Source organism: Topomyia yanbarensis, chromosome 1 (genome assembly GCF_030247195.1).
Source record: "Topomyia yanbarensis strain Yona2022 chromosome 1, ASM3024719v1, whole genome shotgun sequence".
Lineage (NCBI taxonomy): Eukaryota > Metazoa > Arthropoda > Insecta > Diptera > Culicidae > Topomyia > Topomyia yanbarensis.
Genome location: NC_080670.1, coordinates 14666206 through 14681144, shown reverse-complemented (window position 1 = coordinate 14681144; position 14939 = coordinate 14666206). Strand labels below are relative to the sequence as shown.

The 14939-nt window shown below is 37.4% G+C and overlaps 1 protein-coding gene across 1 annotated transcript; it reads right to left on the bottom strand.

The window, feature by feature from the left end:
• Positions 1-3231: 3231 nt before the first annotated feature.
• LOC131676949 (ribosome quality control complex subunit NEMF homolog) lies at positions 3232-7330 on the bottom strand. The gene is made up of 4 exons (XM_058956390.1): positions 7230-7330; positions 7059-7131; positions 5817-7002; positions 3232-5751 (listed from the first exon to the last, which is right to left on the bottom strand). Exons 2-4 carry the CDS (start codon positions 7115-7117, stop codon positions 3916-3918), a joined length of 3081 nt encoding a protein of 1026 aa, XP_058812373.1. The 5' UTR covers positions 7118-7131; positions 7230-7330; the 3' UTR covers positions 3232-3915.
• Between the last annotated feature and the right edge of the window lie 7609 nt (positions 7331-14939).

Sequence of the window (14939 nt, the reverse complement as noted above, 5' to 3'; positions counted from 1 at the left end):
ATTTACAAGAAATATTAATCTTACATTCACATTTCATAACTATTAGGCACATAAAACCCCATTCTATAACAATATGCACATATAACTTATGTGTGTGCATACATAGTTTATACAGTTGAAACATAGAAGGTATGTGTGCGCGTGATAACAATAGCATTTCTTCTTCATATGAATTTTAAGCGGTTTGAGGCAAATAGAATTAACGTTTGGATTTTTTCCAGTGTACGTTTTTGGGACAACAACCGGCCTACCGATAACTACCGATAAACTTTTAGTGACCCTACCGATATTAAGGAATTCTATCTGGCCACCCTCAGTTGACTCGTATACTACAAGGTTTGTTCCAGTACCAGGAGAAACTGGAAGTACTCCGGAGCAAACAGGGAGAAAATCGTTCCCGTACTATCTTCTTCTCCTTTTTCTTCTTCTGGTGGCAAACCGGAGTGAAAAGGAGCAAGAATTTTTTGCTCCGGAGCAACAGGGAGTAACTTCCATGTACTGGAACAAACCTACAGTTACCGCAGAGTTGCAACGTCGATAATTTTTTCATCATGAAGTGCTGTGTGAAGTTTTGTACCAATGAAACTACCGCCGGTTTTAAAAATATTGTTTATTTTCGCTTCCCGGTAAACTACGTGCGGAATGGATCCAAAATTCATTCACCAGATTGCAACATATGACAAGTCTTCTGCTCGATTGGAATGACATTGACAGATCTCGTGCACGATTGGAATCACACTGACAGATAAATGGTAAACAAGCGATTGACGTGTCGAGTCTTTATCCAGAGGAATTCAGCGGCGTTAAGTAAAATGTCAACAATTGATATAATCCTACTTTATCGACACAGTTCGACTATGTCGATAAAGCAGATTTCTATACACCCTTAAATTATATTAATCAAGATTTTTATCTATCCTGACAACCAGAGTCGAACTATCCATCCACTAGAGTCAAATAAATGTTTTATAACGTATGTATCCTTGAGAACAAAATGCACGTTTTAGTTGTGTCTACGCTAGTTGGAGTATTGGCCTACTTAAAAGCATCTGAATGTCAAAATCTCATGTTAAATTCGCTTTGATAATCATACTGAAAACAGTATCATGTGTAAAGTTTTTGGGATGGTAATAAAATCATGTTTTTGATGTTTGCTGCTTTATAATGTGTGGAATCTTGAATTTACCAGGGGTATAAACTGGACGTCTGTTGAATGGTATAGTGGACACCGTCCAATGCTGGGGCACTAGGCGATCTCGCACCATCGTTTCCTATGCCATTTTGTGATGGGGGCGTAGCTAGGTCAGGTTCTACCTCCAACTGCCCTCTAAATATATGAACCGACAGCGGTTGGGGTTGGAACATGGTTCAAGTTCGGGGTCAAGCAAAAACGGTATTCGGGGGAAACAGTTGTTCAGTACACAGTTGATAAAGGGCCGAAGAATAACACTCCTCGGATGCGAGAGGAGGAATGTTATTCTGTGATTATGAATATAAAAAAACTTTATGATAACACATATACAATGATGCACGCCATTCTGTGGAATGGAAGTAAATCCGTTGGTCCCGGTTGATATGTTGATGGACCAGATGATGGAGTCACCTCTCTGGCGTCGGTGATAGGCAGTCAATGCGGCCGATGACAAATAAACGTTAAAAAGTTACTCAACACATTCAGGTGAAGTGTAACAAATAAAAAAGGTTGCCAAAATCAAATAAAAAAGTAATGCTGGAAATTGCCCAAATAATCAATAAACATTGAAACGTAGCCTAATACCTGCTTTAGATCCGCATATAGGGCAGTCTTCAAGGGCCATTACCCCATTCTTATAAAATGACAGAAAAAGGCGAAATATTACGCCATTACTGTCCATTGCATACAAGTTCGTAAGCGTGAATCACCAATTGCTGGACGATCGTAGCGCCGGTTAGTGGCAAGTTGATACTTACAGGAAACATTTCAGAACGACAATTTTATTTCCTACACACATTGGAAACTTGACGTGTATGTCAGTTCTCAGCATTAGCGTTAATATTATTTGCACATAGTATAAATGTCAAATTTGAAAGCCTCATATCAGTACTACTCATACTATTAGAAAGCTTTAATTGGCTATCATCTTCCGCAGTATTTTTGAAATGCTTTCTTATTTTTCCCCTGCAAAAAAGTACTATTTAGAACTGTTATTGACTTCTATTTAATGCATTGTAATGACTGTTTGAACCTCAACGGAAGATGATTGTTATGCGATATAAATACTGTTTTAGAACAATTATTTTTAGTATGTCTCGAACATGGGTACACGGCAAGTGCTTTGCTTTTGCTGCCACTTTTGCATATATTCGATTGCAATGAAATATGCCGAATATAATTATCAAGAGGAAAAACATAACGAATGAACTAACGGCCTCATATCGGCTTTATATTTGCTATTTGGCAACATTAAATGCATACATAAGGCATTCATGCTTTAAAGAGCCTTAATGCATTTATATGTTTTATATACATATATAGAACAGGCAATAATGCTACTTTTCGGCCGCACCTGTATGCATTTACGATGCTAATATAGGACTTGATTGCATTGTAAAGGCTTAACTGGGGTTGAATGGAACAATTGTGCAATGGAACCATTGAATGGAATATTGTGCAATGGTTTAATGCCTATGGTTACTCTGAGCTCCTATTATATGTAACTCAACTATTAAAAACTCTTCAATACAAATTAAAACCAGCTTAAACGAAACGTAATATATCACGCGTCGGTCAGCACACGCCTCCATGAACTAACTGCAGATTATCATTTTCATCCATGGCTTCAACCAGAAGGCACAGGTTATCGTATGTTTTCCCGTCGGATCCGCAAACTGGATAGTGATCATCAGGACATTCCCTACCTCCTTTGACCATTCCGAAGACGGCCATAACTACTACCAGTATTAACAGAAAGATTTTCATTTCGATTGCTTCCTCAAAGGTTCACTACTTCATCGGTTCGATTGTAGTGAAGTGAATTGTAGTACTTTTATAGTGATTTAAACCACACAAAAGCAACTCGTACGATTAGTCTTGGTCAAACGGTATCGAATCAAAAATGTTTAGGTAAAGCTTAGTTTTCGACACGCTTAGCTTAGGCGTGTTGTGCGGAACTAAACAATTCGTCATGCAAATCTGACAAAAATTCTTAGATTTGATATTGAAATATTTATTATAGCTAGAACATCGTACGGAACACATAAGAACGCGAAAGGGCGAAGCAAAATATGAGCCGCAACAAGGGCCGTGAATACAAAGAGAGAGCATATTGCACATATGGTTATTATGGTGCTATAACCAGTACAATCTAAATTACATCGGTACATCTCGAGTACATCAATTTAAACCATTCGTGGAAGCATTGTTCTCACTACATGGTGGATTGTATGGTGATCGGGAGATATGGAGAACCCACTGTTTAAAGCTACAAGTAATGCTAGGGGCAATATTTGAAATGTATTTTCTTTTTGATGGTAATATTCCTTGTGTATATAAATGTTTGAATTTATGTTTAAATACCTTCAGTTAACTGCTCGCAAATATCCGGTCATAACTCATTCGCCTTGTGCTGTTAATGTGTGAAGCCACATAAAATATGTTTACATTTTTCACATCGTATGTTCACGTAATACTCACGTTCTTTAAATACAACACTGAAGAATGTGACAATCACATAGAATGTATGTATTGTGTACTATCTTAATTGAAATTCATCAATGTAGGTACCATTTTATAATATTTACGTGATTTTTTAGCTCGGTGTACACATGCGAAGCGGTAAACAGAAATTTATTTATTTTATTATCAACAAACAGCTAAATAGTGGAAGAGAATGAACGACAGCTACCCACGTCGAAGCGAGCGCTCAACGTGAGTCATTACTTCCTGACTTTCTGCAACTGCGGAGCCGACAGCTTCACCTTGCCCGGTATATTCCGCGCCAATAGTTCATCCTTGACTGCTTTAAGCAAATCCTTCTCCCTGCTAGTGCACTGTTTATCCTTTAGGAAAATCTGCAGCGCTGTCTTACTGGCCTTACCCCGCTTGCCTGTGCCAGGTGTTAGTTTGACCTTAAACTTGTAGTTGTGCAGCGTCTGGTACGGTGCAACTACGGGAATAGCAAATAGTAGTTCATCCTCCTCCATCGGTTGACCCGTCATAGAATCCAGCATGTCGACATCTGCTGCCGCCGGAGTTTCATCACCCAGATCATCAACTTCACCTGTTTTTGGACGAGGGGTTGGTTTTTTGCCCGGTAACTTCTTCTGATCGTTCGCTGTAGATTCATCCTTTGAATTGTTACTGGATTTGTTGCCGGCAGATTTTAGAATATCCATCATTAGCTTGCGATCCTCTTCGTCCTGATCCTTGTATTTTTCTTTAATCTTACGCATTTTGTTCTTCTGGCCTCGTTTCAGTTGACCTTGCTTCTGCGATTCATCCTTTTGGTTGCCCCGAGCAGCCGCTTCTTCACGAGCCCTTTCCTTTTCCTTGGCCTTTTGTTTGCTTTTTTGAACCTGCTTTTTGCGCGGTGGGGCTGGAGTTATGATATAAGGTTTGTTGTCCCCAAGAAAGATGACCGATTCTGGATCGGCTGGCTGGGAAGTGAGACGCTGCAGCGTTGGATCTGTTTGTACCGAAACTTTCCCCGTGTCGTGCTCAACTTTCACACGTGTATCCGGAAATTTTGGTTTCGTATCGTCATCGCTTTCTGAATCCGACTGCTGTGGTTCGTCTTCCTCCTTGACTGCAAGGGAGTCAATCTGTTCTAAAACTTCTTCAGTTGATATAGGTTTATCTGAGTCGTCCTTCTCTTCGGTATCATCATTATCCGATTCTCCTTCCTCGAGTTGTACCTCTTGTTCGACAATCTCGGAAATTTCCGACCGATCGTCCTTGCTTATGATAGATTCCTCATCAAAATTTCTAACTCTTCGTTCGCCCTTATGCCGCTCCACGGAACTCTCTTCCAGCTTAAACATGAAGCTTAACCCCAACACCAGATGACAAGGTGGCAAAAAGTTCTTCTTCCCACGAATCATAAAACTACCAGTCGTCAGATATTCACCCGTCGGAGCCGTCTTGCTGACCTGTTCGCTTTTCACCCAGTAAGCACTCGTGACAACCTTTGCATCCCAAGCCACACTGTACGAAATTGCCATCGTTCCCGCCTCTAGTAATGTTTTAGGAGGAATTTCTTCTCCAGAAGGATTCTTAATGACTACGCTCGAAGCACCCTGGATCTCCGCATGCACATAGATGTCGGTGGCGCGCATGTAGCGTTTCACAATCAACTCGTTCTGCTGTTGATCACGTCCGCCGATTACCAAATAGTTCTCCGAACTTATGAACCAATAGAATTTTTCGAACCAATAAACCTTTCTCGCCTTGGAAATCGTTGTCTGAGTGCGGACGTCCTTCAGTGTTTGAATCGTTTTTTTCTCGGCATTTTTCAAAGCTTTAGACGAAGATTCAATGGTCTTCTGTTCCTTCCGGGCAGCATATCGACGCTGATCGTAGTAACGACGGGCGTTGGCGAAAGCTGTCATAGCCAGATCCACATCAACCACCATAGGTTCCAGTCTATCTTCATCATCTTCACGATCCTGATCCTCATCGTCATCAATCTCCTCGTCCAGTACGGCATAGGGATCTTTCAAAGCTAGCGAGATGTGGTTGATTTCCAACTTCAGCTGTTTGATGCAGGAAGCAACCTAATGATGGAAGAAATTGGTTGTTAAATTTCGTTAAAACCAACAGCAAGAGCAAAAACACTTACCGGATCAATATTGGCCTGAGCCGCCTTTACCAAATCCTGAATATCCGACCAAGCCATTTGTGCAGCAAGGGCGCTCTGAACGGCCAGCAGAGCACTGTCCACCAGATTCTGATTTCTGGTAATCAACTCAGCCCGTTTTCGGTCCTCCAGTTGTGCTTTCGTCAAATCCTCAAGTCGCTTGGCGTGATCCGTTCGAACGTTGGAAAGTTTTTTCAGAGCCTCTCTTTCCTGGGCAAAAGCCTTCAGATCAATCTTTTGACCTTCCAACGTCGAATAGAACTCATCGACAGCTGCCGTGAAGCTGGAAAATTCCTGTACCGGATCATCTTTGTATTGATTGTACAGATACGGATGATACTCCAGATTCGTAAAATAGAACTCTTGCGGTTCACCTTCCTTGGCAGGTTTTAAATCTTTCTTCTGAATGATGTATCCTTTGGATGGCTCCGTCATGGCCGTCCTCAACATCGTCTCTGCATCGTTGATGGCGCACATCAGCGCCGTCATATCTTCGTCCAGATTGAATACCTTCGAACACTCTTTGGCAAGTGCCTTTTGTTTCTTTTTGGCCTTTTTAGGAAGTTCGACAGCATCCGCCGGAAGTTCACCACCAATTCTGCAACCAAATAAGCCGTACTTGTGCAGCACATGATCAATAACGGAAGCTCCATATTCTAAAATAGGATTAAGAGCCGTTCTCAGAGTGTCACCTGGATGGGCCTTGGCAATTGCTTCTCTCACTTTCTCCATCGGAGGAGGACCCTTATCTTCTTTTGCCCGATCCGTCGGGTATCGTTCTCGCACAGCAAACCGCAATTCTTCTCCCTCGACATGAGGCCGCAAAATGTTCAAAATTTTGAGTTCGCAATCCGTCAGCAGAATGTTTCCTCGATCATACAATTCCAGTATGATGTGGTAGGCAGCTTCTCCGGTACCGAACTGTAGATCGACGATACGATCTACTCCGAGTTGCCGGAGGCTTTCTAGGCGTTTGTTCTTTAGGTGTTTTCGCAGTTTCATCGTGAATCCGGAGGGAGCTACATTTTTGGGCCACTCGAAAGCGGTCGTATGGAACCGGTTTCCCGATTCCAGCAGCAGGACTATTTTTTCCTCATTCCGAGTTAACCGGATCAGGTAGGTTTTGTTGTCGATGTCGTAGATCTGATACACTCGCATTCCGATGAGCCTAGGAAAAGTTAAGTTTGTACTTTCACTATATACTACACTACATACCGAACTTACTTTTGCAGCTCCGTCACGGAGCAGACTACATCGTAGGTGTTGAAGCGTGTTTTTGTCATTCTGGCTAGCACATCTGAAAATTGTTCCGGTCAAATTTCAACTGTGTATTGTTATGGACTGGAAGGATTCTAGCAAACTACCAAAGTTTATATGTCGAGAAAAGTAACTTACATGACAATAATATTGTACAATATTGCAAAACACACAAGCGGCAGTCGTTTCGTGCTTTTGCGAAAATATTTCCGACGTTTGAATGACACGACACGATTTCTCTTTACGTCGCAGGGGGTGCACGAATGTCAGATTAGATACACTGAGAAAAATCCTCTGGTATCTATTGGCGATTTGCGGCAAAACCAAAATTAGTCATGCGACACCTATGATTCAGCTCATGAACTGGCAAAGTGATACAGTTTACTTTTTTTCACCCGCAAGTGAGTCGTAGCTTACAACAAAAACTTCATTTTCTTCTCGGAAAAAGCTTACCACTGCCAAAATATGAATGAAACGAGTAAGAAATTTAGTTTTATTTGCAATTTTTCTGAAATTACAGCCATTTGCAACCATTTAGTTCATACACTTCTTCGATTTGTTATCGGGGTATTATTGTGGTTAAAAAAAATCGGTCCATAAATGAAGTTCCATCTCGAAACCGACACCCAATCAGTACCAATGTCAAACTCCTTCATATTTTGGACTACGTAGGAGATTCAGTGATGACTATCAGAGAGAAGGATCGGCTGTGTATGATACAAAGCTGACACTTCCTATTAGCCGGATATATTCTTTCCTCGCGTGATCTGGAGAGTTTCATGAATTTACACCATCTCATGAAGGTTTATCTTAACTTAGGAGGAACGGTAAATGATGTGCGGCAGGTACTGTGCTCAACTAATTGCATTTCGGAACAGCACACATATAGCTCTGCGAATAATATTAGAAACCACTATGTTTTACACGCTTTTCGCAAGATGTTTTCTCATCATCTTATAAAATGATGGTTTTCCATCATTTTAATAAACAATTATAGACAAATTGATCGGTGATTTGGTGTTTAATAGTTATTTTTTTACCAATGTTTACAAAAAATATATGCACTATGACAGAACAGAATCAAATCAGCAACACTTTGCTTCCAGCGCTATCTGTGAGCGATTTCAACGTAGAATCGCCAATTACCTGACTTTCGTGGTTGTTTTAACTATTTGCAAACAGCTGTAATGACCATGAGATCGGTAATACTAAACTTCTGTTTCGTAATAAATACTACTAAAATCGATTGCCGCTTAACTATGCTGTTGTTATTTATGACAATTTGAACATGTTCACTCCAACAATATCTATCATCAAAAGACGGACAATGGAATAGTCAGAATCACTATTAAAATAAAAGTAAAAATGAAAATATGAACATGGTAAACATCTTTGAAATCACCAATGTCATTGTTATAACTACTTTTCGTTTGTTTGTTCTCTGCACAATAAAGTAAGAAGTCGTGAACACTAAATTTATAGTTATTATATGAATAAAAAGATCGAAATAACTATATACACTATTTATATGGACGTGATCTTGATTGTGAACACCTTTTGCGTATAGTGGTTTTCAGCTGACAATGCTTTGAACTACTAACAACCATAAAACTAGTTAATGTTTGCGTTCCCATTGATGAGGTCATTACAGTGAAAAATTGTGTACATAAAACACGACCGTGCTTTTTAGTGCACTTATTAATTTTATTTTTTTTTTTGCTATTGAAATTATATTATCTCTGTGATATTACGGTAAGGCGATGATCTCGCCCAGTTCCAATAAGGAAAGATATTTAGTGGCCAAATAAAATCGTATCACTAGCCTTACAATGTACCAAAGTCTATGCACTAAGAATCGGATTCTAAGTCTTAGGAAACAGAATATTATGTTCCGCAATGGATTGTAGTACTAAGTGTATGCTTTGCTAAATAATATTGCACTATGTGAGTAAATATTTCAATTTCATTTAATAACAACGTATTAATATCATAAAATTTGCGTTTCTTTTAGCTAATCGTAAAGGCAGAAATAGAAGACTAGGATTTGGTTGCTGAAACGATTATTATTTTTAATAAAATATGTATGTCATCAATAAACTAAGAGATGCGTGAGAAATTGCGAAAAGCTAGATTGACTGAAACTCGTTCAAATCCATCTTTATTATTATACAATTTGGCGCGTCATTTCCATAGCAACGATATCTTATTTTAATATAACTAGTCTAAAAATGTCAAAATCCCAATGTTTTAGTTATTACAAATAAGCCTTGGTCAAGATAACTATGCTTATTGTTATTCCAAGCATTTCACTTATTATGGTCATTAATCCAACAGAGTGTTCAATTTTACTATTATGCATAATCCATAGTAAAACATACCATTCTCCTGGTCTAGTTATAACAAACAGTTCCAGGTGATGATAACTATGCATATTCTTACACCGAGCATCCCACTTATAATGGTCATGCTTACAATAGAATGTTTAATAGTACTATTATGGTCCAAAGCTCTTGTATAGTGATTTTGAACATAGATATGGTTAAAATGACCTGACGCTATAGTCGGTTAAAAACCACCATACTCGCAAATTCAAGTTAACCTCCTTATGTGGTAAATGTTACCATATAATTTTTCTTAGTGTAGTTGTAACCTGATAGGGTAAATGTTCAGAAAAGGCAAACGAAACAGTGAATGAACACTCAAAAAAAAAGTAAACGTTATGCCTATTGATTTTACACATAGATTTTTGCAATTAACGGTGGCATATAGACGCTATTTGCTGGCACATAAACCTAATGTGTGTTCATTTATAAGAAATATTAATCCTACATTCACATTTCATAACTATTAGGCACATAAAACCCCATTCTATAACAATATGCACATATAACTTATGTGCATACATAGTTTATACAGCTGACACATAGAAGGTATGTGTGCGCGTGATAACAATAGCATTTCTTCTTCATTAGAATTTTAAGCAGTTTGAAGCAAATAGAATTAACGTTTAGATTTTTTTCAGTGAATGAATCCCGATCAAAACATTATTATTATTATTTGTACGATATCACACACAGAAAAAAATGTTGGTAAAAATAAGAGTTTTTCACTCTTAGCAAAAAACAACCAACGCATACTCTTAGTTTAAAAATAAAACTTGTTTGGATTACTATTCTTCATTTGCTTAAAAAGAAAACTTTTATTTTGATTATTATTCTTGATTAATTTAAGAGTTTTACTTTCAACCTAATAGTTGGCGTTAGTTGTTTTTTGCTAAGAGCGATACACTCTACTACTATTTTGAGTTAGCATTTGTATATTAATTTTTGATGGCAGCCTGTTATCACAGTATATACTTTCAGGTTATGGAAATGTTGCTTAATTTATAACAGATCTTGCATGCGAAATAAACCTCTTATATACACTTATTTTAAATTTTGTGGTTCGGTAATTACGTTTATATTTAAGTCAGTAATTTGCAAAAAAGTGACTGATGATTCCGCTATTTTCGGATGAAATGACAAACTTTGCATATTCTGCTACCGAAATTCAGTTCTCCCATATGAAATTACCGATTTCATTGTTATTATTTCCTGAGCAATTCCTCAATTTAGATATAACTCAGCACGACTAAAAAATTCAGTAAAAATTATACAGAACTTGTCAATTCTTAACGGATCGTTCGTCACAACATCTACCGAACAAGATGTAAACCGGGAAAACTAACGTCGTTTTCGTTTAGAACATCAAAGTGTTTGGTTAGTAATCTGCAGTATTAGGCAGATTTCGGTTCCAGAAGCTTTGTCGCTATTTCAGACATTTCATTGGGATTGCCAATATAGTACTATAATAAATTTGAAAAGTGGAAAAAAAATTTACCCTAAGTTTTTTTCTTGGGGATTTTGGGCATGGTAGAAACAAGAATTTTAGAATGTTTCGTCTTTTTTGGCGAAAGCGCGATAGTAGTTTTTCTGCAACATGGCGTACTGTACTCAATAAAAAAATGCCGATAAATTGACAATTGCATAAAGCCGAAAAATGCAGTTTTTTGCTTAATTATTCATTTATAACACAAACATCATCAATCCCAAGTAACCATAAGCATTAAGCCATTGCACTATATTGGCTATACATTTGCACTAATGTTGCATTGAAACTCCATTACAGCATTAACAACGCAATAAAGCTCTTTATTAGCATCAATAATGCATAACTGCACAGCCGACATATAGCATTGTAGCTTGCTCTATATGCGTATATAAAGCTGATATAACGCGTACATGCTTCAAGGATCTTTAAAGCATGTAAGCTTTACAAGTGCATTTAATGCCATTATAGAGCATATAAAAAGCTGATATAATGCTATTGTAATGCTGTGGGTTTATTTGTTATGCAACTCTTCTTGAAGATTATATTCGGCATATTTCATTTCAATCGAATATATGCAATATAGTCCAGGAAGCAAACGCAGCGCACTTACCGTGAAGAACGAGGCAAGGTACCTCAGTTCGAGACTTACTAAAGGTAATTTTCGTAAACATTCATATCATGTGAGAACGAAAACCCATTAAGGATATTCATTACAATGCATTAGAACAGAGTCAATTACGGTTTTAAACATAATATTTTATTTTAAAATTTTTCCTTTTTGCTCATCATACCGAAAGGAAACATAAAAAATGGTTTTAAAACCATGGCGGACAATGACAACCAACTGAAGCTTTTTAATAGCATTAGTAGTGCCAATATAAGGCTTTCAAATTTGACATTTGTTCGCTTTTGCTATATAATAGCATTAGTACTGCAGAAACGAGCTGTCAATCTCCGCACAGTAATAGCACTATATTTCGCCTTTTCTGGCATAATATCAGCATTAAATAAGTATTTAGGGCTTCACGGCTTTTAAGGACAGCTTTATATGTGGATCTAAAGCAGATATTAGGCTACGTTATAATGCTTATTGGTTACTTGGGATGTACCTAGCAATTTAAACGTTATCCGTGAAACTTAACTCTTATTTTCTCCTTTCTATAGTAAGTGCTCTAAATTCTAAGATTATCAACAAGAAATATCCACCTTTCAAGATTTTTTCTTGTTACTGACATGAACAGTAAAATTTATCGGTTCAATCGGTTATTCCTAAACGTTAAAAAAGTACTCACAAATCAGTACTATAAATATTGAATTATCGTTACATTTTACCGATAAGCACCGAATAACTGAACCTATTGCGGAACTTCTGAAATTGCAGGGTTTGGTTAGAAAATTAAGCGCGTAAGGCAATTAATTTAAAGCGGACTTTTATCCCGTTTCATCGGTAGTATGAACACTAAAGTCCCGAACGGAATGCGACAGAAGCGGAACGGCAACAGAAAGCAGCTGTCATTTATTGGTTTGAATACATGCAGGTCAATTCGGTTGGTTATCCGCCATGGTGACGGAACGGTAAACGCAGCATTGTACTAAAAGTACAACACCGCGTTTTTTTTAAGCAAAAACAAAGCTGCCCATAACAGCATAAGAGTCCCATGTTGAAAAACAGCAAGCCGAGAAAAACGCTGTTCAAGATTGTCCCATCCATTGAGCCAAATGGATGGGACAACCATGTTTTGGTATTTTTTTTAATGTTTTCTGAACAAACCCGGTAATCTTATTTGTGCAGTGTGATTCAGTGTGATTCAGTGGTGATACAGAATACAATCCAACGGATAACTCATTTTCGACAAAAATCCACATGGGACTCTTATGCGTTTATGGGCAGAAAGGTGGTCGAAAACACGGTAAGCAGACTGATTCAATTCAAATTCTCCGGATTCCGAACTCAGTGGAACCTACACGCAGAAAAATATATTGTAGATAGGGTGATGAGCCTATTTTGGCAGTAGAGCCTATTGTGACCCTATTTCGTACCCCTTGGTTTCGAATCAAGCATATGAAATAATGACACTATCGATTTGGCTAAAGCAGGTGAGAAAAAATAAGCTCAAGTTATATTCTTTATTTGTTGTGCACATATGTATTTAGAACTATCCTCTAAATCCAACTTTTAATTAAAACAAAATCACCTTATTGAAATATCTACTATTCCGCCTCACTCACGTAGTGAACCGAAACTGGATGCAACGGCGCTTAGCAAAATAAACACTTACGAGCCAGCATTTACCGCCTCATATCTCGTTATTCCAGCACAAATATACTAAACATTGCACTGATACATACCTTTATTTTAGCTGGAGAAGCTTTTTACGATAATTTCACTTTAAAATCACTCGTCAAACACTAGAATAGGCCTAGTGTTATAATAGGATAAAACTAAATACGGGGGTTCCTATTATTGGCATGTTTTGCTGATACACTACCACAATCAAAACCAACTTTTTGTATCCATCATACAGAAAAGAATCATCAGTGCGGCCAAACCAAAACATGAACTTGTAAATATAATGTAATGCAATTTCAGGTATAAGTAATCAATTACTTAAAGTTATTCAACTAATTGTTGATTGCAGATATTTTATTTTCATCTGCACATACAATTCGGATCGGGAGAAAGCAATGTGATGTGAAACTTGTCATTCCAGTTGCTAACCTTCGAATGGTTTTTTTTCTGCGTGCGCAATTCTGGGCGCTCTTCTTGTTTTGATCGGCTGAAGAAAGCAGAATGATTCGTTTTACAAATCACACGTTGGCGTCCATGATCTGGATACCTAGTTAGAATCGACGCAAATGGAATATGAGGCATTGCGTTTCAACTAGATTGTTTCTCGATGAGGTGGAAATTGGCACACCCATGAGGCGATAATTGGATCGTTGAGGTGGGAATAGATGCACAGAATGGAACATTTATTTTCATTTATGCTGAAAATTGAGGCAATTCTGCTAAATAAGCATTATATAGATGTTTAAGAAACAGTACACTGATACTTTATGCTGAGAAAGGTTATAGATAATATGGCTTCTTTTAAAATTGTTCAAAAAATAGTGCGACCCTCTCCCTAATGGTGCCAAAATAGGCTCATCACCCTATAACAATATTCTGGTTCAAACTCAATAATAATTATTATTATCTCAGGGCTAATAATATTCACTAGTTGATTCAATCCATAATATTGTCATTTCTACAATTAATTCTGGTTTTGACGTATCTAAATCGCATTATGGGTTGGATCAACAATAAAAGTGTTGAAACGATCGACATTGTGTTATTGATCGAATGATGTGAACACGATTAGTTCAACAATATTCTGTTGTTGAAGCAACAAATAATACAGCAAACAATTACTATTGAAATGTTTGTTTCTTTTCAATAAAAATAAACCAAAATATGTTTTAATGGCTTAAAATTTATTTATAATGAAACGTTTGAAAATCTTACTGGTTCATTTGCTAGATAAAACTTTTCTCATTTCAGGGTTGTTCTGAAAGATAGAAAGATGTTACTTTCAATATATTTAAATTACCACTAAGCGCTTACCCAGAGAGTATCCTTTACGCCAATATGATTGTTGCAATAGCATCGCAACTGTCCTGTGACTGAGTTGCGCATTCTGTGAAAAACAAAAATTATATTTTTGGTAAATAAAGTATGATATATCGTAGTACCGTCGTTTTACTTTAGTTTTCTTACTTACATGTATGTAGAAGAAAAATACGTGCATAGAACACACACACGAAATACACAATACACGCTGGTATGCTACTATGCAAGACCAGCATAAAATAAATTTTGGTTGAAGTAACAATAATATTGTTAGTTCAATAATAAAACAGTGTATATTTAACAATCAATGAGTTTTGAATCAATAATTGATTGACCAATTAAATCAAAAATGAATTTTGTTGGTTTAA

Coding starts and splice junctions, on each gene's coding strand:
- LOC131676949 (XM_058956390.1), bottom strand. CDS start 7,117: ATGACAAAAACACGCTTCAACACCTACGATGTAGTCTGCTCCGTGACG. Junction 7,003..7,058: donor TCCGTGACGGAGCTGCAAAA/GTAAGTTCGGTA, acceptor AACTTTTCCTAG/GCTCATCGGAATGCGAGTGT. Junction 5,752..5,816: donor CTCAGGCCAATATTGATCCG/GTAAGTGTTTTT, acceptor TTCCATCATTAG/GTTGCTTCCTGCATCAAACA.